At 37.4% G+C, this 27,658-nt stretch overlaps 1 protein-coding gene across 44 annotated transcripts in view; it reads right to left on the reverse strand.

The window, feature by feature from the left end:
• Positions 1-738: 738 nt before the first annotated feature.
• ZBTB20 (zinc finger and BTB domain containing 20) overlaps positions 739-27,658 on the reverse strand; it is a 641,091-nt gene continuing 614,171 nt past the window's right edge. For 41 of the 44 annotated variants that reach the window (XM_083736534.1, XM_083736535.1, XM_083736563.1 and 38 more), the window contains one exon: positions 739-27,410. In XM_083736534.1, coding sequence (XP_083592660.1) covers positions 26,992-27,410 — 419 coding nt within the window. In that variant the 3' untranslated portion in view covers positions 739-26,991. The remainder of the gene's footprint in view (positions 27,411-27,658) is intronic. The other 3 variants (XR_014563582.1, XR_014563580.1, XR_014563581.1) reach the window with 3 other exon arrangements.

Here is a 27,658-nt window from a genome sequence, read left to right on the forward strand (position 1 = left end):
AGGCTTTTTTCTTGGATGCCAGACCCCTTTCTATTTATTTATTTTTTAATTCCCAAGCGAATAAAGCCTAATACGTGCAAGTTAAAACCACATATATTGTGAGTTACAACAAAATGTATGTGAAAATGCACTGTGTCCAGGGCCGGATTTAGGTTTGATGCGGCCCTAAGTTACTGAAGGTAATGGGACCCTTTATATGTCCAGATGTCCTATGTCAACAACAAATTGTCACCTTGTGTTGAATATATGCTATATGGTAATTTATGAACCTAATAGGTATCTAAAGCCATTTGCACATAACAAAATGTGTATTTTATCAAAGTAATTGTTGAACTGAAATACAATTAAGATTAAGGTTTTATTTTATTTTTTTTTTTATCTTATATTTTGGAATTGAACATCCAGGCTTTTTTCCTTTAAATTTTTGCCCCCCCCCCAAGAGAGTGAGGCCCTAAGCTATAGCTTGTTTAGCTTATATGCAAATCTGGCACTGACTGTGTCTTGTTGCTTCTCCAAGTAGTTCTCAGCTAGGTACAGTATTCTAAATACTGGGGTATGAGTAGGGGCTCCTAGGTCCAAGAGCAAAGACCAGAAGTGGCTCCAAACTCTGTCCTCTGATGTAAGGGAAGGTTGAGATCATACTGAAGGTCATGGTCTTCTACAGTGTTCCATACATAATATATCCACAGGAAAGTTTTCGTGTGAGCCAGTACAATAGTAAAACAACAGAGACAGCAATTTCTTTCTTTCTTTTTAATTATTCCTTCATATTCAAACTTCACAAACAGTGTGAACTTGTACAATACCTCAGAAAGTGAAACTTACAAAAAAAGTGCTGGTAACATTAAAAAAAGAAAAAAGAAAAACCCAAAATAACAAACATCATTCTTAGCAACATCGATTACTCTTCCACACAAAACAGAAACCTTGTAAAATTTATTTCCGTATCTTTAAGGCGTAATACTTCCGTATAAAGTATATGCAAGAGATAAAACTTCACAGTATTCCAAAATGTCACAATAATAATAATATAGTATAATGAAGCGCTACAGTTAATTTTATTTTTTTCCTTTTTTCTGTTTTAAATAACAAATACAAGTCACAGGTAAATATACGTGAGAAAAATACGAGGCTAATATTAAATGGCAGGTAAGGATACTCTCACTGTAAGAAAAAACTGGCAGGATGTGTGTAGTTATTCTATATTTTAAAGCACTTGATAGAAAAGGCGTATGCAAGGTTTTTAAAAACAATTCTCAGTTTACTTGCTTTATAACTGACATACCATTTACAGAGTAAAATGAGAGAAAAAAAAGGAACTCAGTATTCCCTCAAAACTTTTGACCTGCTCGTCTCATTTTCTTAAACCATGTTGCACTGTATAAAGGTGTGTTTTTGTGTTTATGTATAAGTACACTTACAGCCACTACAACACACTTTGGATTAGGCAGAAACTAGTATCTCCAGGAGAAGTATCTTTGCTCAAAAGGGATCTTGTCTTGAAGCCTTTACATTTGGAAATCATTGTTTTAATTTATGTAAAGACTGCAGGATTCGTCTTCAACGTAGTTTTTCCCATTCTCTCAGTTACTAATGATTTTGGGGACATTTCTTTGCCCAATGTATGAAATTATCCAGTCCTCAAACATAGAGAAATTCTAATGCTTTAAAAAAGCATACTAAAAAAAGCAGAAAGATAGGGCAAGTTTTGAAATCAGCACTGGAATCATACATTATATAGTCAACCCTTCAAAATGCTGGACCAAGGAATGGGAAAACATGGGTAGAAGTTCACTTAATAGAAATATCACTGTTGTGTGTTTGCATGTGTGCAAGTGTATTGTCTTGTATGATGGCTTGTATGTGTGGAATGCTGTGGACACACGCAAGTCATACCTTGCTCCTGCACACATTTGTATATGTTAACAGCCAGCCATTCAGCTAACAGGTAACAGAAAGACAGCAGATAGCATAACACATCAATAAGGTGCTCAAAGGAAAAAGGGTGGCTACCACTCTTGGAATGGGAAGCCACATTAAGGTGCTTCAAAAAGGTTTTTTTCTTAAAAAAACAAACAACTACATTTAGTTCAGAAATGTACAGATTTTTGCACATAGTGATTGAGAGCAAGGCCAAAAGTTAAGAGATTTCTGATATCTTCCATAAACAGGGGCTTTTTGTTACAGGTTTTGTTACTTTTTTGTTGGGTGGGTCAGTGAACAAAAAAACTAATCAAAAAGTGCAGAACCTGAACTGTGTCGTTTAGATTGTAATAGTTTTTGCCCAATCATTCAGTTGCTTTCATTTAGCACCGTTCCTTTTTCTTCCGGTTACAATCCATTCCTACTGTAGTTATTGTACATACAGAAAGGACCAAGTTACTTGCAAGTAGCTGTTTGTATTTGTGATCTGTTTCAAGAGTCCAACTATTATTCCTCTGCTGCTTCTGTGTTTGTGAAAAATCTGGTTTTGTAGCTGTGAAAAGGGAGGCTAATCTCCTCTCACACTTCCGGCTTTGTGTGTATGTGTGAATACATATCTGTAACCCCCTCACACATGAGAGTATATTATAACTGGAGATAAAGTGAACTGGGTTCAGACATTAGTGCACTATCTTTCCCCTGTGCATTTGAAACAGTCTCCAACTTTTTTTTTTAAAGTGCATTTAACATGAAATGGGCATTTATGTGCCCTTTGGAAAACACTTCAGAAGCGAAAAATGTCTGACTTGTGTAGATTTAGAAACGCCAATAGTGAATGGGTAATAGTAAGATCAAATAGGCAGATGTTCTCAGACAATTAATGTCTTTTCCAATATAGCAACACCATGAGTGACACAAAAAGGTGGAAGGGATTTGTTTTGAATTTTGGCATTTTGACTTTTTTTTTTTTGGAATGAATTTGGACTAACAACAGCAGCAGCAACAACCTGCCCATCTGGCTAGAATAGTTTGTTCAGAGCTCCAGTCACTTCTCCCCTTTCATCTGTGCCGATGTGACAACTTGGAATCCGACTTAGTTAGATTTAAAAGAGGACCTGGGTGCTTATGTGCCAACATCTATTAGGAATAAGGCACTGTAGAAATCTCAGCATCCTCTTTTTCTCAATGCTGAGATATTGCATGTTATATAGTGAATTCTTCTATTTCGCATGTGTCAAAAACAGGTTCTGGAAAAGGAATTTTTTTTTTTTTGTCTTATCAGCACCAAAGAGCTCTAAATCAGCACCCTTTGTCTCTAAACACATGCACCCATACAGTCAAACAAGGAATACAGGGATACGTTTAATTATTAAAATAATATGGGATTAAAGTAACTTTTCTTACTACTGGAACTCCTTGTGAGTTTCTGAGTTATTGCATAGGAGAAGCTGTGTGATATCAGATTGTCCATTAAGCCACAATTAAATTATCACCACCCCCATTTCTGATATGGGGATCATATGTTAAATTTGCAGCATTCAGCTCTTAATTACTTAGGCAGCTAATAAACCCTTCCACCTCTAAGGTCCATAGTGATATGAGATCTTAATTGTCTTCTCTCAGACCATTCCCTGGTCACCAGGGTCTTCCTTTGGCTTTCCTTACCCATTCACAAACACATGAGATGACCAGGAAAGCAATAGAGTGCAGCAGAAGAGTATGTGAGGAAAGCAAAGAGGCAGCAAGGCTCTGGACTGAACTGGATTGGATTATAATACGGGAAGCACAAAATTATAAAGTCTAAATATAATTGATCTCTAGGCTAAACCCCAGAATAAGTTGTGGGTGAAAAATATTTTAATGAAAACACCACAAAATATGGGCAACAGCAGAACTGCCACTTTTAGTGTTGCAAGTCTTAATAAGGCCACAATCTGGGCAAAAAGTGTGAACTCATAGTAGGAATTTTCACTGGGCTACAGTGGAAATGGGGGCAAAAATGCCTCAAGCCCTTTAGTGTTAGTTTTGGATAAGTTGTGTGCACAGGGATTACGGGAAATGTTTCTCTGGGAAGACCTAGACATGGATACAAACAGGGAGTTAATTGCCACAGCTTCCATAAATCATTTTACTGGACACTTTTTTTTGACAGCCTCTTATGTCTTTCTTTTTTTTTTTACGTGTAACTTAAAAGACGGTCAGGAGGCTACTTCTATTATAAAGCAGGAAAAGAAGGCACATGATTTACTCAGTCTTGGCTGAACTCAGGTTTGGAAAACAAGGAATGCTTTGCTGGAAGGTGGGAAAGTGCTCATTGGAGCAAGATGCTCACAGAAGAGTTCTGGAGCAAGGGGAACAATGGCAAGAGACTGAAAGAGTCAAAGAGGGGAGAAGAAAGGGAAGTGAAGGCGAAAATGAAGACCACTCTTTAGTTTTCTATTTGCTTGACATGCTCAGGATTTGGCAGTGTTCTATGTCAAGAATGGAAAAGATGTTGCTTGGCCTTGAACATAGCCCAGTTACATATCTCCAGTTTATGGTGTTTATGGTGTTATGACTGTTGGCATCTCCCTCTTCCCTTCCTTCCTACCCAAAAAGCATTTCGATCACAGCTTTAGTCTTCCTAGTTTAAGCATTCTCCCTGCTTTCTTCAACGATTGACAATGCATGTAGAAATTATTGACCACCCTTGGGTTTAGCATCTATACTTTCTGTAATCAGAATATAAGCATTTCAAAGCAGTCATTGCTACTGCTCCCATCAGTCACAGATTGCCAATGAAAATCTGCATGGTGCCTCCTTTTATTATGTTGTTGGACAACATAATGCCTGGGAATTTGGATGGCATGTCTGGCAATAGTGTCTTAGTGGACTTTACCAGAAATCATGGCCCTCCTGAGAGGACCTTTGGACATGCAGTGGTGTGAATCCGTCATGGAAAGCACCTTCTCATTTCAAACTTTAAACTAGGAAGGAGATGAAAGACATCTGGGGTGATTATGTACAGCAGATGTAGGAAACTCTTTTGACCTTTGGTTTTCTCCCCTCAGACTTTGAATTGAAGGTTCCTTTGTTTCCCTTACATCTGTTGTTACGTTCACCTTCGTCTGCCTTAAGGTGGAAGGAGGGGAAAGGAGACTGCCAACAGCTTGATGAGAACACAGGGGTAGTACACCAAGTCACAGTCCAGTGTTTTAGACATTTCATAAATAACCTTAAAAAAAATAAAACAAGAACAATCCCTTTACTTACTCATCTGAAACAAAATAAACAGCAGTGGATACAAACTTCTTGTAACAATTACAAAAGAAAACAACAATACAACCCCCCAACTTTAACACATTTGTTTTAAACTCAAGACTGCAGCATATCCTTAAGGGCAAACTTTTCAATTATTTTTTCTTTCTTTTCTTTTTTTAAATAATGTTTTCACCAAAAAAATCCACAAAACAGTCTTGTACCAAGAAAATGCGTTCAAAAATAGAAAATATTACACAACAAAAATATGTACCCTTCCTTTCCAAAAAGAGTCTTCACAAAAATGTAGAAAAAATTCCAACCATTTTGGTGCTTTCCTAAACATGTAACCTTCAACCTAGGGCACAAATATTTATTGATTTAATTTTTGCATAAAACATGGAAGATATAAACCAACTATTAAGATTGTGAAGTTAAAGAACAGCCAATGTCCCCATTCTGTTCCACATATTCTTACAAGAACAAATAAAAATTAATAAATCTGATGATTAAACAAAAGATATTTGTGAGCCAATGGGCTGTGAAACCATTAATAGGACCCAGATACAGTGACATGAGTGGAAAACTGTCTTGTCTTTCAAAATAGGTATTTATATATTATTTCAACAAGTCTTAACAACTCCACTGTACTTGACTGAGAGAGAAAGCAAGAAAAAGGATATTCAGGGTTAATAGTATACAGGGAAAACAGGCTGATTTTAAATATTTCACTTACTAAAAACTTTGTGGCCATATTTTAAACAATGGCGAGGGTGTTTCCATATACCCTCAAAGTGCAAGAAGCAAGGGATCTTTTCTGGATCACAGTAGTCAAATATGAGGAAGTCCATTTTCCATTAAGGACAGAATCTCAAATTAAAGTCAAGTAATACCAGTTTGTAGCGGGACAATTGGTATTTGATTTTTAAACAACAAAAACTATGGAATTTGTTTGTTCAACAGGTTTTACCTGGACCAAGAAACATTTTGTGGATATTATTGTAATACTGCACTGTATCCTACTGTTATTAAAATGGCTGCAGTAAAACTGATAATATTAAAAAGTGTGACTGCAAAGACATATAATCTGTTTTGTACCAGCTCATGTAACTCATCATTTTTTAATGCTGTTTCTGATTTTTAGTTTTATAAAAAAACACCTTTCTGGTTTTTATTGGAGCACATGCTGGGACTGACACTGCAAACCTCCGGGAACAAGTGCACCAAGTAGATTGGACCAACAAGGACCAACAAACATGTCCAAACTGTGGGTTTCTATTTCTAGCTGTAGTGCTTTAGATGTTTGCGAGTGAATAAAGGGAGGTGGTTTAGCCTCTTCCTTGCAAAACTGTGCATTTTCCTCTCTAAAAATTAAATATTTTCCAGTGCATCTTCCCCCACCTCCAAAGACCTTGTCATTCATCCTTCAAAAAGAAAACCCCAGATTTATAAAGATACAATGCTATAAAATCAGGTAATTTAAACAATACAATGTGCAAATGCCAAGCCAAAAAACAAAAACCACCATACAAACTTAGCAAGAATGAGCTAGGAAAGCTATCTAAAACTGGATGATTTGTAAGCATTGGTTAAGAAATGGGTAAGGCTATTTATTTCTATTTCAGCATAGTTAACCACTGATCCCCTGCTTTCTGCTCATTTATTGTTTCAGATTTTCACTTTTTACTCACTGGCCTTTTAGCTTTTTAAATTAAAATAAAATTCTTTTTTGGTCTACAGTAGAATTACATATCAACACAAATAACAAAAATAGGAAATATTTTACCACTAGATTTATACTACCCTACCTCTGTGAAACTAGAACAAATAGAGTAATTTGAATAAACATATTCAAGGGCAATATCACCTTGAACCATATATATCTATAAACTCCTGGTACACTGAGCCTGGCTTCTGCTACAATTTTAGGTTTGTGACAATTCAGTCAAAATTCAAATATGGCCACTTCTTTAAAACAGCAAATGGCACCCACTGACAACTTAAAATGTGCCGCTTCAATGGAAAATAAAAATGAAGATATCTGGAGATCAAAAAGATTTTAGATTCCTTGATACATTCAAAATCCTTGGGGATTTAAGGACAGCTTGGAGGGCCATGAAGATAAGGACTATTGCAAGATATCTATTCAAGCGAAGTCTGCACTAAACACTGTAAGCAGGTAAGATAGCCTGATATAAGAAGAGCCTGCTGGATTAGACCAATGATTCATCTGGTCCAGTTTCCTGTTCTCAGAGTGGCAGAACAGTTGCTTGTAGGAAACCCACAAGCAGGATTCAAGTGTAAGAGCACCATCGCCTCCTGTGGTTTTCCAGCAACTGGCATTCAGAAGCACTGCTGCCTACCAGCCGTGGACCTTCTTTAAGGCGGAACAAAATCAGCACAAGGGAATAGTCTGAGCTGAAAAGCAATGCTGTTTTACTAGCATCAACTTTTAAAAAATGGACTTCAGACACGTCTTCATTGCTGTTAAGACAGTACTAAAGGCGTTTTGTAAACTCTAAAACAGCCTATCAGTAGGAAATTATTTTTTAAAGAATACTAGTTGGACAGCTGTATGCTCCCCCTGCAGTATTCATTCTGCAGTTTTTGTTACTTTGAAATGTTTGGGAAATGACATTTTTGTCCCCGTATATCAAATCAATGCATGATAACAAGAACAAAACTGCATCACACAGTTCAGGGTGGAAAGAAACTGCTCATAAGCTAGCTGGAAAAGAAAATATACAATTAACATGTAGGTTTGCAAAAAGGAACACATCAGGCTTGGATCTAATTCCTTAGAGCTCAAATACTGCACTGATTAGTCTGGTTTAAAGGTAAGATTTATAGAGGGCCACTGTATATCAAAACACACACACACATGCAAATCCAATTCTTCTCAGTAATGTAGATTGTAATGCACACTTTGCCAGAGGCTGCAACTGCTTCCCCACTGGACTACATAAAATCAGTGCTTCCCATCTCAGAGTTTATGGAGTCACAATGCAGTAATAGGAGAGAGAAATTTAATTCTTCCAAAGGAATGATTAACATCAATAACCAAGTCTAAGTCATATATTGTTGATTCCAGCCCAACAAGCCTATTAAACCTGATAGCCAGGTCATGGCCTTCCTGAAGGATTACATAATTTAAACACTGGCTAGCTCACTGCTTCTCGAAAAGAGATTCAGGGATGCCTCTGAGGCTTGTCTGGTAAAATAAAAGTATTGCAAGATGGCACAAAAATCCAGACCATTTCCTTCCTCTGCTTCTTGGTCAATATGTCTATAATTCAGTGTCAAGTATGTTTATAATTTAATGTTACAACTCTGTTCCATTGGTTATTTTCTCATTTGATACATTTAGGCTCCAATGCTTACCTAGAAAGGAACAAAGATAACCAGGTCTAAGTGTGAAATGGATGATTGATCCTAGCAAAGGTACTTGTATGGGGGTGCATCATACCCTTACTTTGTTAACTTTTTATGATAAGATATGCTTTTGTTTTTAATTGAGGGCTGGCTGTTCTTCAGTTTCTAATGCCTCAGTAGTGTTATTTGGACAGGAAAGATCTTGAGATTTCCCCCTTCCTGAAGTGAATATAGGTGGCCATTTAGCAAATGATAATAAGTATAAGCCAGCCATTTCTAGCAACCTAACAACGTCTGGTGAATAGAATTTTACTACTCCAACTTCTCTACACAGATGCATGATGAAAATTCTCACTTGGTAGGATGTTACATTCAACTTGGTTATCAAGTGCTTATTTGTACTCTGCCTGAAGCAGAAAAGAAATTTTCAGCCAAGTAAGTCTGACCAGTGAACCTGGGACATTTCCCCCTTTCCCTAAAGACTGATTTCTTGAGTCATCTGAAGCTAGCCGCCATGAAAGCACCTTCTCTCTGCTTGTGGCACCCTGTGGTCTACATTGCATAGGAGGATCTATGAGATGCTGATGGTTGGCTAGTTCTGCCTTTGGGCAAGAGACTGGCCTAACTAGCCTTTAGATTCTTCCACTTCTACAATGCTAACGATATATCAAAAGCAATTTTAAGTGTTCTTAAATGGAAACCATTTAGAAACAATTACCACTTGGAAGCTACTTTCTGCAGGATAATTCTTACGTTTCTATGCCATATTTCCACTTCAGTCCTATGAGAAAAGTCTTTTAGATAAGCTTTTAGAAAAGTGACTATAAATACAGATTGCGATGGAGTAATTTTATCAGAATCAGTTGCAGATGCTTGCTCCTACTTATTTCTCTGCTCTTTCTTTCTCCTTTACATGACCCCTGCATAGGCCTTCTTGATCCCATAAATACATTTCAGTAGTGCAATACAATGCAGTCTTAGTGCAAAAATAAAAAGCCTTATCCAAAAGTAAGGAAAATGCTCACTTCTTCCAAGTATTACAAGCACTCAAAACTAAAACAGGAGTTGCTGTCTCCCAACCCCATCACCATACATCTTTGTTTATTTCTACTCAATTCATGGTCTTCATTCCATCTTCTTTCTGTCGTGTTTTAAAAGAAGCTTACTTCAAAGATGGAAAATATACAAAGCCTAATAAGACACTATAAAGGAGGGCCACATGGATGGGGGAGCTGAGTGGCTAAAGCAAAGTTCAGTAGTGGTTTTGTTAGATGGCTCCTTTGCAATGGGCGTTTAAGATTGCAGATAAGATATATAGCTTTTCTGTTCCCCAAATAGAATTTTAACAGTGCCGCTTCTACAGTGCAAACAATCCTTTAAAATAGCAACTCTTAGCAGATGTCCTAAAACAAACCAGTAAAAATGAACCTTGCTTATAGATCTCTTGCAGCAAAATCTACACATTAGTTAAATGCATGGTTTGCACATGCATTTTTTTAAAGAATAGAAGGGAGCCCTAGGTGTGGATCAGGATGGAGGTGGATCTTCCTGTGTTGCAGACCACCCCCCAAAAACTCCCAAAGCACTTTGCTCTAGAAGGGAAGCTGCTATTGGTGCAAAGAGAAACTTCTGCCCTGGGGCAAAGAACAGCTAAGGGGATTTTTGTTGGGATTGCAGGGCAGGAGGACAGCGTTGAACCATCTTTCTACATTCTCCATGGCCCTGATCCATTCTGGGCACCTTCCTGGATCCTACTGTTGTGCAAACGATGCATATAACAAATAATGAAATTTGGCCTAAATGCACACCTTTTTCCAAGGCCCCTTTTTAGGATAATAGTGCCAGGAGTGTAAATTATTTTACTATATAGGAAAACAACCAAATCAAAAGGAAAACAACAATGCAACCTAAATTAAGATGTACCAGTAGATAAGAAGGTCCTAATTAAATTTGTGCTTGTTTCCCCTTTGCTTCAATGAAATTAGAAATCTTACGGGATTTTCCATTTTGTTAATCATCAACAGCACATAATTTTTAAAAGCACACGAAAGAGCTATAGTTTGAAGATTGTTTCTGTTATTTGAAAGCTTCCAGGAATAAGTTGCTAAAACTCATATGCTCAAATGTGAAAGGGATGCTTTAAAGTTATAGAAGAAGAACAAGCTGTATTGGTGAACAATCAAGAAATAAGTGAAGACTTGAAAAGATGATTCTCCCCATTCCTATCTAATCTTCTGATGAATTATATAAAGGCTTATTGCAGGATATCTATTTCAAATTCACCCCCCCCCCCATCCTGAAATCAACCAGAAGTTGCTCTTGATTTTTCTCCTCTCAAGACAACTGGGAGATTTAACGTAATCTGTTCCTCCTTAATGGAGAAAACATTTTTAAAGGATTGTTGGCACAGAAATAAGGAAGAAAGAAATCTGAGCTGCAAGAATGAAAGCTGGATTTTGGACATTTTCAAATGTGTCCTGTACTGTATTCTGCTACTGCAAAAAAGAAGCAGGAAACCTGCAAAGCAGGTTTTGCTAACGCCAAGTTCAGGGGTCTCATCCTGTGTTGCAAGTGGTGCCTGGTCCCTTAAGACTCCACTGATTTTGACAGCAATGGTAAAAATGATAAATATTCTTAAAACATACTGCAAATCACCCTTCCTGGTTAATCATTTGATTGGCGAGAGGGCAGTAACTACCCTTCTTAACTGATCTTTATGGATGTGCATCTGTCTGTCTTCTGTGTGTGTATGCAACTTTTGGTCACACCCTTTGCGGGCATGTGGCAGATTGGGCAAGGGTGAATGTGCTCCTTGGGTCAAAAAGGTTGACTACACCTGGATTAATATATCAGAAATCCTTGGTGCTGAGAACCTTAAGTTACTTAAGATATGGAAGAGGTCTATTCAGGATAAGCCTATTTGATTCAATGTCAGAATATTATTTCAAGAGTGCTTTTGAGCAATTGACTTTGCAATAATAATTTTAGGGCTGCAATCTGCTGACCATTAGTTTACAGTGGAAAGATTCCCAGGTATGTGCTTAAAGGGCTTCCATTATTAGTACGGAGGTGTCCTTCAGATTTTTCATTCCCAATCAGAATTCTTCTGAGAGGTTTTCCATTGTTCAGGAGTGCAGGTTTTTCGCAGCCTACCTGTGTGGAACTCTATGGACCTAAACTGATTATAGCAGAGACACAATGCTGTATTGAGATTCACATGCTCCTTTCTTACTTGCCTTGTGTAATGGGATATGCCATTGTTATGTTTTGTTTTATCAGACAGGGAAAAGCGTCATCTCCTTAGCATAATTAAGCAGTGATTTGAGCTCTGAGATAAATTCACTCTGCAAATCCTCAATTTAGTTATTTATGGATGGTTTTTAAAGGGATCTTATGTTGCCTGTTTTAAAACGTTTTTAAATCCCTGAGTACATACTTAAAGCATATAAAATTGTCTTACTTTTATTTCAGAATTTAGGATAGATAGGTTTTTTTCTTAATTAGGATAATTAAAATATTGGCAATCAAATCAATGTAGGAATAATGATGGATTTGGCTGAGAAATGAAGGTGTATAATTTCCTCCAGACCTTTTTCTCTCTTAAGTGACTTTTAAAGGAATATATGACTGATAAAGCTCTCTAGCCTTAATCTTAACACTATAAACGAGTAGAAAGAACCCTAGTCAAAATCCCCGAAGCTGAAGGAATATTTTTCTTGTAATACAGTCGTACCTTGGTTGACGAACGCCTTGCAACTCGAACGTTTTGGCTCCCAAACGCCGCAAACCTGGAAGTGAGTGTTCCGGTTTGCGAATGTTCTTTGGAACCTGAATGTCCAACACAGCTTCCGATTGGCTCCAGGAGCTTCCTGCAGCCAATTGGAAACTGTGTCTTGTTTTCTGAAGTTTTGGATGTCGGTTTTTGGATGTCGGTTTTGGATGTCGAGAAAGTAAAATATTAAGGCTTATTATTGTAATTATTTAAAATCCCTAATAGAATTATCACCAATACTTCATTTTATATGATTTGTTTTATAAAATAGAAGTCAGCAATATTACTTTTTGAGTAAAACTGACATCTATTTTATTTTACAGGGAACTTTCCAGCTTCATGGGGTCACACAGTAAAGATATATATTCAAAGGCAGAGAAGTTTAAACATTCAGCACCTAATTAACCTATTGAATCAGCAATTATCAAATGGTTTTTGATTTCAATATACCAAACTATCTGTGACCATGGTGACTTCATGATATTTGAGTGGCACTCTATTTACTGTGATCTGTTTAAAAGAAGAAAAATGAATCTCAAGCCTATTGCAGCAAAATACAAGAAAGAAATTTATTTTTATTTTTTTCCTGATTAATAATAAAAAGGTTGGCTTTAGACACAAAAATGTCTAAATAAACCTCTAAACATCAGTGAAGATCTTCCACTGTTACCTTTTTTTAGTGGTAACGAAGCATATAAATCCCTTCTCTTCAGTGCTAGCTGTTATTGCTCTCATTCTTTGGTGAAGTGCCTCATTTTGGTGAAGGTTTCAATGACCCGCCACCACACCCTCTTTAATTAAAGTTGGTTCATACAGCTCTTATGATTAAGGGGTCTGTCTTGAAATCGCATGAGTGCCCTACAATATGTAGAATTCCACACAGGCATTCATTTTGCCACGGTGGCCTCTCCATCCCATTTTTATGATGAATCAATCACACATACTGCATCACACAAAAGTATGGGTGGACATGCACAGCCTAAGAGATCCATATTCAATCACCTATTGGGGGGTGAGAATTGAAGAAATGTTTCCTTTCACAACTTCTTAGTGTTAATGAGTGGAAAGAAGAGGTTGTATGAATGCAAAAACTCTGCTGTCAATATTATTTTGAATGAATATGTTAATATCCAAAATACTATATAACTTTTCCTAAGAGGAAAGGAACAAAGATGACTAAAGGCTCCATTTCACAGGAATGCAAACTTAAAACATACATTTCATCCATGAAAACGAATGGATCAATCAGAAAATGGGAAGGAAATGAATGAGTGATATGCTAAGAAAGAATTGTCTGAACTCTGACTTGGTGGTATACAAATTAGTGTCAAACCAGAAACTAAATAAATCCCTAAAGCCTGCATTGTATTTAGAGCAAAAAGTAATAGATGGGGGTTGGTTTAAATGGTTTCCTAGCTTATCCTAGATTCTATGTGTACATACATATAAATCAGAAAATAAACCAGAAATAATAAAATACTTCCGTCAAAAGCAAAACTTTAGAATAACCACTAACTATGGTAGACATGTTTGTAAAAGTAGTTTTCACCAGTTATTTTGTTAGTTTCACTTTCTTCTACACAATTGCCTCCCAAACACACTGTAATATGAAAATGTAACTTCTATTGGGAAATATGTACAAATTTGGTACCTTTTGGTTTGTGAGACAAATCTTTACATAAGAATTGCAAGCAGGAATCTATTATACATGTAAAATAAGGACAGAAGCTCTACAGAAAAAATACCAATTTTTAAAGGCAGTAATGATGCCACAAGAAAGCATTAGCCAATAATCCCTCTCTACAACAGTTAAATGATGACAATGCAAATATGTTAAAGGGCAGGGAATGTGGTTCTTTAAACAGGCATCAAAGGTAGTTAAGAAAGCACTCTGTGACAGTAATTTAGAAGCCAACAGAAGGCCTGGCTGTTTGCATTGAAATATGACAATTATCTGATTCAGCACTCAGTTTTGAGAGCTATATAGAAATAACATTTTGAATACAGCATGTAAATTCATACAAATACTAGCCTACAGAAAGTTTTTACTAGCCTGTCTGACCACATACATACCTTTATGCTAGTTATTTGTTGCCTAAAAGAAAAATAAACATTTTGGTGAAACTTCTCAGTTTGGATAGGGCAATTCTTACTGAAGAATAGCACTGAAGTGGCTATTTCTGAGCCTGACTTAATACAACATACAGACAATGGAGTCAAATTCATTAAAATGGGTCTAGCCAAAATTAAAATGCCTTGCTTCAAATTCAGACACCTCAGAACACACATGAAACCATACCAGAGCATGAAGTTTGAGCCTATCTGTTGATCTGACTGTGCCAGAGGGGGGAAATGAAAAGAGTTGAAACACTTCCTGCAATTGCTCTTGAACTTACTCTTGCTATTTACTCATGAAAAGTACTTGGTACAATAAGAAATGTCCAAACCTCAGGCTAGAAATATATTTCTGTAATGTTGCTGGGATGGGAAGCAACACATATAGAAAATAATGAACAAAACCTTAATTTTATCTGTTTGCGGCTACTAAGCAAAGTGTTGGATCTAAATTGTTATTAGAAACAATCTATGCTGGAGATAAAGCTGGATGAGTATTGGGCAGAAATGCTGTAGTACAAGATTCCTGCATCCTACATCCCCTTCCAACACTACAGTTCTGCAGTTCTACGGTTATGTTAACCAATAAATATAACTGTACCTCTTCCAGTCCGAGCAGGTAAAATTTAACTAATCTGAAAAGGGTAGGTGGGCATTAAGTAGAGTTCTAGTGAACCAAGAGTAGTCAATAGCTTCCCCCTCTTTACTTTGGGAAAAAATGGCCTGATATTTTACAACTGCATCAGTAGTGGAACAGGGAAGCTTGCTGTACATTTTGCATATGGAACCCAAATTGATGCTGCACCCATATGCATACAAACTTGAAAGTAAGCCCTGCTGAATTCAATGGGACTTGTTTCTGATAAGCATGCATAGGATTGCCTTGAGAATCTATTATTTACAGAAATAAGTTATTGTTTTTATTTGTTCTGCTTCCCTGACCACCTGAGGCATGAAATAATAAAATTTGGTTTATAAGAATACTGTGTTGCTTTAAAAAAAACCCCAAACCAAACAAACCCTAAACTCTCCTATAATGTTTGGCTAAGGAATTAAAAAAAAATCCTTGAAGACAATACAGAAACTGATAATATAAAAATGAATCTAGGTTTAGTTGCTAATTATTACATGACTCAAGTTAACTGCAGCAGGTGAATGGTGAGTAATAAATGTGAATCAAAAGTACAAATGAATATACTGTATGTGTAGTGTATATATGGGTGTGTGTGTAGGTGTATACATATATATATTTGAATGTGTTATATATTGATACAGAGATGTACATATTGTTTACTTATGTAATAGTTTTCAGAAATACTGTATTGTAGTGTAATGTACTTAACTAAGCAGAGCTAAATAGCAACTTATCTTCTAGTCACTAGTACTATTTTATTTAAAAACACTGAAAAAGAAAAAGAAATACATTTATGGTCACTAACATTTTGATTATGAAACGACAATGTACAATTATTAACAAAAAAAAAACTCTTTCCCAAATGAATACATAATTTTGTTGCATTCATTTTCATATTTAAAGAGGGAGGGAAAATACTACCAACGTGCACACACACAAAAAACCTTCCACGGTTTTGTGAGGTGAGGGGAAAAGAAAACTACGTCACAAAATCGTCAATGAAGCAAAAGAATTTTGGAGCAAAGAAACCAGTTGAAACAATTTCAGAGCCACCATGCTTCTAAAAAAGGCTGTTAATCTAACCCACTTAATAATCAAGAATAGTGCAAGTGTGGGGAGCAAGTTCTCAAATGCACAGAGAGTAGGTTTGAGATAATTAAAAAGTTAACCACTTTTGTCTTCATTTGATAATATTGGTCTGCTAGATTAAATTGGAACATTCATCCTTGGAAAGACACCGATAAAGGCCACATTGGTTTCAAGAGCATTAGCTGCTGATAGACAAGACATAGAGTGTGCATGTGCACATGCACCGCCACTATTCATTGTACATTACATGAAATGGGGAACGATCTGATCAATAGTGGGTTATAAACTGAAAAATGTGCCTCATAGTTACTAATTCCAGTAGTAGCATCAGACTGTTCATTCTCAACTCTCAGCTTCGTTGAAGTGACCCTGAAATATCATTCTATTTCTGTGCTTGAAGTCCCTTACTGGCTTTTGACCTAGCTCTTCTGATATTACCAGATTGTAGAAGAAAGTAATATAGTGTTGCATTGGGCACTCTCCACATGAGGTATGTGAACAGTACAGTACAAACATGTTAACACATGAATGTATAATAGGCAAAATCTAATGCCAATTCTTAGAATTTACCTGGAACTTATGTGGGCAAACAACGAGATGTATGCATTTATCCTACAGAAATGGATTAGTTGCTGTAAAAAGTACACAAAGGTGTTAATATCTATGTATCTATAATGCAGCATGGAGTCGCTAGATTCCTACAGTCAATGCTCTGGCTAGTAATTCAGAATTTATGGAACGTGGTCTACTCCAGCTGTACAACATCTCTTTGGACTTCTCAGCATGCTGTACCCCATTTCAATTCTCACCCCCTTTTTTGTGTAATACTTGAGATGCTGCTACAAAAAAATATTATTCTTTATTGGCTATGGAGCTAGAGAAGGAAAGAGAGCCTTGTGGCGGAAGACAAAATGTCTAGATTGAGGAGGGCACAAACTGTGAACTGCTTTCCTGCAGCCAGAATAACTAACAACCCAATGGGGTAGAGGGAAAGTCCCACTAAATTCAATAGGTTTTCTGCCAAGTCAGTGCTACAGTATTATGCACACTTACTTGGAATAAGCACCATTGGCCTTAGTAGCATTTCTTCCCCTAGTAAAAAGCATAGGATAAGACAGCAAGTACGGTAGTTGATTTGTTGGACTACCTGGCTGCATCTCTAGGCAGAAATGGTGGGATCTGCTACTTCTGACACACTTCCAGCTCATTGACTTAGACTCCCTTTAATGGCTGCAGCAATTGGCACCTCATATGAATATGAAAGGAGGGCAGAGGGTACCAAGCCAGCTAGAAGAGTGTTTGTGTGTATGTCATGATCATACCACAAGTGCTGCTACTGCTTGTGGAGAACCTAAGCACAAGTTCTCACAGTTCAGTTTGCCAGCCTGTGCACCTGCCTGCCACTGCTGCTCCTCTTCCTTCTCTGGTAAGAGACAAGGTGTAGAGAGTGCTCCTAAATCTTATCTGCCTCATGTTTCAAGGCAACAGAATGGGGACAGCAGGTATCTTTTTAGTGTACTTCCCAGGAGCATAGCATAGCACAACACAAAGGAAAGGATCATCACCTTCTTTATAGTTATAAGTGATGCAAGAGAGGGAAGAATGGTGATTCTCGCCCTTTCATTTTGTTTAGAAGACCCCTGGAGAGTCCTCTGTGCAAAGCAAAAGGATCACACTTCTGCAGATCACTTTCTTTTGTAACAGCCAGAAGAGGAGTGGTAGGCAGGGTACCTGTTTAAAGGTGTGGTTTCCTGGTCACAAGCATTTTACAACTGAAGTGATTCTCCATAATCAAAATTGTAATCAATGCTCCTCTTTAAGTACAAAGGCTCTTACTCAGTTATAACTTATGTAATGAAGACCAGTCAGTTTATAAAATAGAATTGGGGAAAGCATGTCAAGTTTCAACAAAATACACATCTGCTATAATTATTCATGAAGATCACAGTTTGCTGTCAAACACTGTATAATGCCATATCTTAGAGATGGTGGAAATAACTCAACATTAGAAAAGAAAGTGATGATATAAATAGCACGTACTTCTTATGAACCCGCCCCCCCTTTCTTAGAAGTAGTATTCTGATATACACATGACTAAAGAACAGAGTAGGATAATTGTACAGTATTCAAAGTGCTATACTTGTTTTGTTAGTAGCTGGCAAATTATGAGCCCTCTGGGAAAGCACTTTTGCAATACTGGTTTAAGGTGGAAATCGACAATGCACTAACCACATAAGAGGCTGAAAACTATCACCATTCTTCTCCTACATTGCATAACTCAGTTGCAGACAGTCTCCATTGCTACTAGTAGTATTGTCAGACTAGTTGCTTCATTGTTTCACCCAAATTTAAGGATAATCTGTAATATGCTGCAATGTCTAATTATTACCATGGTGCAATTGCACGGCTATACATAGATCTTTTTGCAATAATTAGCAGAAAGATAGCAAACCAAATTCTGTCACTGGTAACACCTTGCTTTCGACATAGTATAATTCTAAAAATGTGAACTAAAGGCAAGCTTTGGCCCTTTTTTAAATATTGGAGACCAGTATTTTTTTTAAAAAGGTAGTATTCTAGGATTATAATTCTGTTGCAATGTTTCTCTTGCAAAAAAGAAATTTGCTAAAATGTACAATACTTGTTCCAGATCACATGTAAAAAGAATGGAAAAGTACGAAAATGGACCATTCTCTTCAAATCTATTGCAAATGATAGTTAGGGCCAAACGAACTAATTCGGCAGATCTGTGTTACTAAAAACAGACCTGTCCTAAGAGGGGTTGTGGGGCTCCTTAGCTACATGCCCCTTTATATTGGTCCCTTTTCATCTGCTTTCTATGTGATTGGAGAGATATATGATAACATATGCAGACATGACACTGGCATGTCAAATTTGGCCATTGTGAAGCCTACATTCAGATAAAGCAACTGATAAACAATGTATGACCAAACTAGGGATTTAGATTGCAAAATTAAAATAAAGATAACACCAATACAACTGAATTGTTTAACTTAATGTTTAAGTTTGTTGACTGACATCCAACAGGCACAGTGCAGTGCAAATAGATAGCAGCTACTGTAATAGTAGCACTAATACTTTCCAGCTGGTGGCCTCTTCACAGATAACCCTTGCTGTCCCACATACTATCACACAGTTTTAAAACAAAATGTGCAGCATTTCATACAAATGAATGAACATTTTAAAATAATATATATTCAACATAGGTATAAAAAAATAACACACTCCCTCTTTAAAGATTTTGTCTGTTTGTTTTAAGGCAGCAATCCTACATAAGGCTGCAATATAATTGCTTCCCAAATAATATTCTGTTTAATCTCACTAACTTCTTGGGTACTTTATTACAGTACAAGTATTTTAGGACAACCTTATGAAGCAAAAGTTAAGACTCCCATCAGTAGATGGAGTTGGGATAAATACTCATTTAATGGGTAGCATATACTGCAGTGCTCCTCTGCTCCCTCTTTCTAAAAATGTCCCCCCGCCCCCTACTTTCCTATCCGGCTATTTCATAAAGGTGCCACTGCAAGAACCAGACACAAGAGAGGAGCCATAGCTCAGTGGTAGAGAACATGCTTTGCATGCAGAAGGTCCCAGTTTCAATTTCTGGTATTAGGTTGTAGGTTATAGGAAGGCTGTTCTTTGCCTGAGACCATGCACAACCACTGCCACTCAAGAGGCAAAAAGTCAGACCTGATATGAAGCAGCTTCCTAATGGGAAATGGCATACAGGTGATGTTAGAAGCAAATACTTTTTCTTGAAGGGAAATTGGGAGCTTCAGGAGAGCTTTTAAACTTAAATACAGATTCCTTTCATTGGATGAGGGAAAGAGAACAAAAACAGTGAGAACAAAAACTTAACTTAACAAAAACTCAAAACAGGAGTTTGCTTTATGTTCTGAAGGTGGTGGCCGGTTACTACTCTTGTCTGCTGTCCTCCTGTATTATCAAAAGTGTTCTAGTAGATGCAAAAATGGCCCTTGTTTTTATGGGTAACTTATATTCCGCAGCCCCCGTGACAAGCACACTACTTCTATGAGTAATTTAATATCTGTGACGTTACGACAGAATTGAAAAAACAAGCTTTTAATTTATGTTGTAGAACTTATTTCTGATTTAGCTAATTACATGTTCTTTTCTCTTCTCAAATATGTTCGTATTATTTATCTTCCTTTACTGCCATTTGCCACTTCCTATAATTGGTGTAGGGAACTAGTGTGAAAATGGGGGACGGAGAACCCAAACATTTTATTTTCTAGTTTTTGTCAGGACAGGTCCAGTTCTTGGGTAAACAGCACTGCTTGTGAAATTTTAAATGCTATTTTGATACCTAATCTAAACTTTATGCTTTCTAAAATGTTTTTGTGAAATGAATTACTTTGCATCAAAAGTAAATGACAGTGTCCTCTTTAAAAAGCCATACAAATGGTGTTCTTAAATTGATCCGTTTTCAGGTACCAAATGCCAAATCCAGTTTAAGTTCAATTCACCTACTACCTACAGTCACTGCCAAACAGCCTTGGCTCCTTGCCCTGTGTGCTAGTCTAAGTGACTGTAACACATCATGCCACCATCAGAGGCTCAGGGCATGCTAACTAGAAATCTCGAAAGCATTGTCTTGGGAACCACAGCTCAGAATTTTCAATCTAATTATAAGCAGAACAAAAGCAATCAGCGTTTGTATTCAGCTTGTAATTTGTTTGGCCTCACCCCAGATCTCCTTACATTTGCCATTAAATTTACCTGGTGGAGGCAATGAGAAAGGCTTCTTGCTGCAGATTTGATTAGACCCCTGAACACTACAGCAGACTATATTCCACAGCCTTTATCATCGCTACTGCCGGGTAAAATTTGGGGTAAAGGGAAACAGTATGGTGGAGAAAGTATGGCAGAAAAATGCAAGAATTCTGTATGTCACAGGACCCCTCTTTTTTCCCCCTTGGCACTGCTTATTACAATTTGGAATGATCTAAAATGAGACCGACAGCAATGCACCTGTACATGTTACCCAACCTGAAAAGAGAACGAGCATGTTTTCAGACAAGAAAACACGTAGCAAAACGCAGGAATGCAAGTCATCCTCTTTTCCCATATAGTACACTGTAACATGCAATAAAGCACTAAAGTGCCAATCCTACTCCCACTTAACTGGGAGTAAGCCCCATTGAACTCAATAGGACTTCTGAGTAGACATGGTTAGGCTTGCACTGTGGTTATGTTCTGTGAGGGCATAGCTTTAAACTGTCCATTCTCTATAACCTGAACACCACCTGGCATGAAATGGGCAGCAGTATGTGAAATAACTCCTGTGGCCAGAGAATAATGGCATCATTTACCTTATATGCAAACCAGGGTTTTCCCCATTTCTCAGCAAAGAAACAAGGCTCGACCTGGGTTTTCTATTCTTCATATATCCAAAGCTTTCAGTGACTATTTTAAAGAATATAAAAAGGAAGGTTATTTTAGTGCTGTTATTGAGCCCTTTAGTAATTAAATACATGGAAGTTCAGTTAAGTTCAGTGCAAATATATTTAAAACACAACAAAAAAAATACAACATGAATTGTTTTATAGAATTAACTCAGTGCCAAAACAAACACTGGAACCATGAAATTATTAGGACTTTTGGATTGTGGTGACCTTTGGCAATAAGCAATAACGTTTCTAAAGTAAAGAAACTAGGATTCGGTAAAGCTAGAAAACAACTATATGGAATTTTTGTATACTGCCAATTATATTGATTTATTTTTTTTAAACCAAGGAGTTGTAATCTAACAAAACTAGGTGTGCTTAAGCCCCAACTACCACTCTTTGTTAGATTGGGAATATAACATGGATCTTGTATGTTTATACGTGCTAGAAAGGAAAATATTAAAACCATATAATTTTGAATTTTAGTTTCTTTAACAGTAATCCTTGTTAATCTGCCTATGTAGTAATTCTGCCTATGTAGAAATAAATTTAACTGCAAGAGTGGTCTGAATCACTGGTTTCAGTAAGGACAGACAGCTTTGGTGATGCTCCATTATCTTCAGTCCCTGCATGCGTTTTACATATGAGTGGAGTTCTGTATCCACACAACATCCCTAGAAAGCTTTTGGATTGCTTCTCTCTAAACTATGCTTGTACCCATGGATAGGTACCATCTAACTTGGGGTATTTTTTGTATTACTTTAGTTTTGGAAAAGAGATGTTGTGTAAATCCAGAAGGCAGTAGCAAAACTTAATTCAAAACTACATCTTTTTAGGTATTGTGTGTACAAAACTACAGACACAGGAACATAACTTGAATCTCTGGAAATAATTCAAATTCTAGAATTGCTCTTTAACAAATCAAATCTGTATTTAGATAGCTTGTCACTCAATTTAAATTTCATAAATCTAATTTACCTAATTCAGACATTTACAGGTGGTAACAGCTTTCATGGGTTGAAGTGGTGCAAGTGTCTCTGTTCTGCACCATTCACTGGAAGAAACATGTGATTCAGGTACTCCATTGCTAGGACAGAAGACCGGTAAAATCACATTAATGGATCAGCTGCACATAAAAGTCTGCATGGAGCATACACAATATATATTATTTCAGTTGTGTGGGCAGGGTGTTGAATTACTCTTCCTCCAATCAAAGCCTATTCTTGCCTAGTAAATGTCTGAACCATGTCATAATTTCTGCTGGGCGTTTTCCATTTGTGATTGAGCATCAGATTACTATATATTGATATTTTAATACAGATTTTCACTGCAGAGATAGTACAACGAAGATCAAAAATACTGATTCTAAACTGCTTCCCCATCACTTTCCCAAATACTTGTCCCTCTTTTGACACCTCAATCAAATTTATTATTTTATTGTATTCTTTCCCACCTCTGTTATTGACAACTACCTTTTCTCCTCATGTGAATAAATTTGAGATATTGCTTAAAGTGAATTAAAGAACATTATCTTTGTACTCATTGAAGATAATGTTCTTCCAAAAGACACTGTCATATACTTTTGTGCACTTCCTGATCTTTCTCTTTTCATTCTGATGCGGCTATTTTTTGCCTTTAGTTTGTGAATTACTACAATGTGAGTCAACATTTATAATCTCAATCTTAAACACATTTTCCTCAGTTCAGAGCCCAGTGGGGATAAAGTTCCTATACAGGGACTTTCTTCCCTTCAGCTTGTTTAGAACTGGGATGTCATGCATTTATTGACTGGTGACAGGGGCAGCATCTAAATTGCTTAAATAATTTATAAGAACAGTATATATCCTTTCACTTGTGCCAATAATCATTTTTTTAAAAGTTAATGTTGAAACAATGTCATCTTTGAAAATATTGTCATGATATTGTAATATTTATCATATGTGATAGGCTGTCTCATTGCAACTGGTTAGGATCAGAAAACAATCATATACAAACTGTGGCTACCTAGAAATCTGACAATATCCCCTAACTATGCTATTTCATCCCAGATAGATTATAGACAGTAAAACAAACGTTTTCACCCTAAGGAATAGTGAAGAGTTAAGTATTAAATAAATAAGAATAAAGCTGTCTAGCATGGAGGAGTGTCTCATAAAGTCCACAGACGTTAGTAATTCTGTCACTGTAATTCTGTTACGTGGAGTAGGTCCCACTGATTTCCATGGAATTTATTTCCACATAAGCATGCTTAGGAATAGTCTCAGCAAATTTGGTTGAGAAAGGGATACATTTAAAATCCATCTAAGTATTTCCTCTTTGTCTCTTCTTTTACATATTATTGTACCGTATTTTTCGCTCCATAAGACACACTTTTTTCCTCCTAAAAAGGAAGGGGAAATGTCTGTGCTTCTTATGGAGCGAATGTGTGGTCCCTGGCAGCAGCGGAGCTGGGAACTTTGGTTCCTGGAGCAGTGGGGGTGTGGCATGTCGCCCGTGTGAGCATCCTAATGGTGGTGCCCGTGTGAGCGTCCCCCGCTGAGTGTCCATCTGAGGGACTCTGTGACTTGCATGAGAGCAGCCAGGAGCCAGCGTAGAGGGGGAACTTTCTCCCTCGTGCGCTCTGTCAAATTGGGACGGGGAGCTCCCGCCAAGCAATATATTCACCTCTTAGCTGCCAGATGGCCATGTATGTCTGAAGGCTCTGAGGGAGACGTTGCCCAGAAATAGAGGAAACGGGTCTCTTTATCCCTTGGATGACCAAGCAAGGCTGGCAGGCAACACTTTTGGGTTTTGTTTCCAAAGCGAGGTGGAAACCTTCACTTTTGCTCTGTTTTTGTTTTGCATTTTTATGTTGTGATCTTTGGATGGAGGGCAGTATACAAATTAACAACACCTGATCTAGACAAGCTCGCGCTCTCTCTCTCTCTCTCTCTCTCTCTCTCTCTCTCCGCCCCCCTTCTCCAGTGTCCTCTCTCCTGGGGAACTGTTGAGGCTTAATGCCAGGCCACACACACACACACACACAGAGAGGTGCTACCGCCCAGGGAGATAGATGTTGCGGCTGGAGAATGAGGCTCATTGAAAAGAGGGGCGGCGGCTGTTGGTGCAGCCACCAGGAATGCCGATGAGTTCAGTTTTGCTGCTGCTGCCTTTGGAGGCAGGCTTACTGAGCTGCAGGCGCTGTCCCGTTGCCAAGGCTCCAGTGGGAGAAGGTGCGTCTTATGGAGCAAAAAATACGGCACTTTGCTTGGACTAGAAATTACCGCACAGGACAAATGCTTACGAGATTTGTCAGACATTGGTCCAATTCAACTAGGCACTAAAAGCATGTCAGTCAACCTTGGGTGATAAAAACTCCTCTAGGAAGATGTTAAAACTTAGGGGACCACCTTGCATCAATAATAAAACAAAATGAAATTAATTTCTAATGTATATCCTGCCTGCCTTATTCCACTTTGGGCCACACCTTTCTGTACCTATCCAAACTTTAATATCTTTGCAGATGAAATATAATGAAGATGAGCTGTATTTGTAAGGAAAAAGAACAATCATGGTATCTTAGTAACTAAAGAGACTGGATCCATTTCTCATTTATGGAAGATTAAAGACAGAACAACAGGATGTGTTAGAACAATCTTCATACTTTGCCCACCTAGGGACTTCAGGACTTATGAGCAAAACAGATACTCCCATTCCAAAGGCCAGATAAATAGTGTTAAAATCTTGCTTCTGAAAACCAATTTCCTTTCATCAGAACCTTAGATGAAAATCAATTAAAAGCCAAATAAAACCAAAACTTCAAATTCAGAACAGCTTTTCAAGTGACACTACAAGGCGGGCAGAATATGATGTAGGGGAAAATCACATATAATATCACTTTACTCCCAGACTGCTATTTTCAAACTACTAAAAAGCACAGAGAAAAATAACAGAAAAAGGTTGATACGTTATCTTTTGTTGAAACAAGACATCAGGATCACCTCGTTCTCTTTTCCCCTCTTGCTAATTGGAAGTAGGATTCCTAATCTGAACAGTCTTTATCTACAATGATATATATATAGATATAGATATATATGTGTGCGCGCGCGCATGTATAAAGATATATGCATATATTTATACATGTGCACACCATACACATATATATTCAGCTATGTAACTGAGCAGATATTAGTGGCAGTGTATGCAAAACAAAAGAGAAAACAAAAATTACTTTAACAAGGTTACACTTTTGTTTTTTTTGTTTTTTTACACAAATACTGTGGTAAATATATTTTTTTAAAAAATCAGCACTCTATCTGGTAAACACCACATCTGTCCCTCTATAAAATTTTGAATTAAAAAAAATCTTGAGAACTTTTTTTTTAGTTACTTCCCACCCACTTTCTACGTCACTTTCCTCCACAAGAATAAATCTTGATGCAGCCTTTTAAAAAACAAAAAACAAAACCTACCCCCAAAGATTGTGGGAGCTAATCCTTTTCGTGTATCTAGAACACTAGGTGGGAAAAAAAATATTGAAATCTTTTCCTTTTGCTGTTTCTCTTTGATATTTGCAAAAGTCCCGTTGATTGTGCTGAGGCCCATGGCTCAGCAAAGACACTGAATAAATTACATAAAAAGCCAGCTTTGCTCACCTCAATTCTTACTTCATTGTTCCTAGCTTTTGATGAAATATGGTGTTGATGTTAGTGGGGAGGAAAGAAGTTGGGAATCATGAATCAGAATGTGTGGAATGGAACAGAATCCACAAGAGGAACCTATTATTCTCCTTCCCCATCCTGCAGGGACTCCACACCATCCAACCCAAACTCCCTTGCCCTTCTCCACAGCCCTTTTTTAAGATAGCAAGACTAATGGTGGAATCCAATAGGGCCCATTTTCTGTGGTTGCTGCGCAACCATATGGTTCTATTCCACAGTTTTAACTGGATACTGTGAAGTCCAAAGCGGTCAGAATTGTGAATCTGTCCATTGAAACACTGTAAGCGGTGTACTTACGACAGTAGGCCTTGTAGATTTCATAACATATTTCTCCTCTAGTTGTTGGGGTTTTTTGTGTGTGTAGTGCTCTTCACAAGTGACAAAGAAGATTTTTTTTAAAAGTTTTTTTTTGTAGTAAAGAAGGGTTGTATTTAGAGGCCAGTAGCTAGAGATCCAACCAGTAGATCTCTTGAAGCACTATCTGGCCTTAAGGCCACCATCAAAGGAAGGCTGAGCTAATTACTATTCACCCAGCTTCCAGAAATGTAATGTACCAGCAGGCAAAAAACAGTTCTTCATGTAGTACAAAAATGAAATGAAAATAAACAAACAAAAAAGTAAAAATGAAAAAAAAATTATTAAATTCTAGTGCCATAGCTTTTTGTTGTTGTTTCTCTGGTTGGGCTTTGTTGTTGTTCATAACAGAATAGATTTTACTTATCCATCTGAAACATGCATCCTCATGTGGTCATTGAAATGCTCAATTTGGTCAAACTTAGCAGGACAGACGGAGCAGACATATGTGGTTCCCTCTGCGCAGGCCATCACTCCAGTGGGAAGAGCCCTTGCACCAGTGCCCGTTGTGCTAGGTGTTCCATTTGTGGCACTATGCAGAGCCACGTGTCTTTCGAGCAGGGTCTTGTGTGAGAATTTTTTCTTGCAGATGTAGCATTCATAGGATTTCTCCCCACGGTGGAGCCGCATGTGCACATTTAGGGAGCTCTTCTGGGTAAAACGCTTGTTACAGATGCTGCATTGGTAGGCTCTGACACCGGTGTGAGTCACCATGTGTTTGATTAGGTAATCCTTTAGGGAGAAGGATCGCCAACAAATGCTGCATTGGTGCGGCTTCTCACCTGCATAATAGCATAAGGGGAGAGGAAAAAATGGGGAGAAAGAGAGAACCAGGGAGAAAAAAAAAAAAACACTGCATAAGGTCTCTCATGAATTAGCTAGTTCTTTTTGTTATAATTATAGAACAACGGTTAGGGAGGAGAGTTTTCTTGGAAATCAGTATCTACTTTTATTGTATGTGTCAGGGGCTCTGACAGTATGTGATATTTTTTCTCTCTTACTTCAATTGAAGGTGAACACAAATATAAAG

This window comes from Podarcis gaigeae (assembly GCF_964106915.1).
Source record: "Podarcis gaigeae genome assembly, chromosome: 4".
Taxonomy (NCBI): domain Eukaryota; kingdom Metazoa; phylum Chordata; class Lepidosauria; order Squamata; family Lacertidae; genus Podarcis; species Podarcis gaigeae.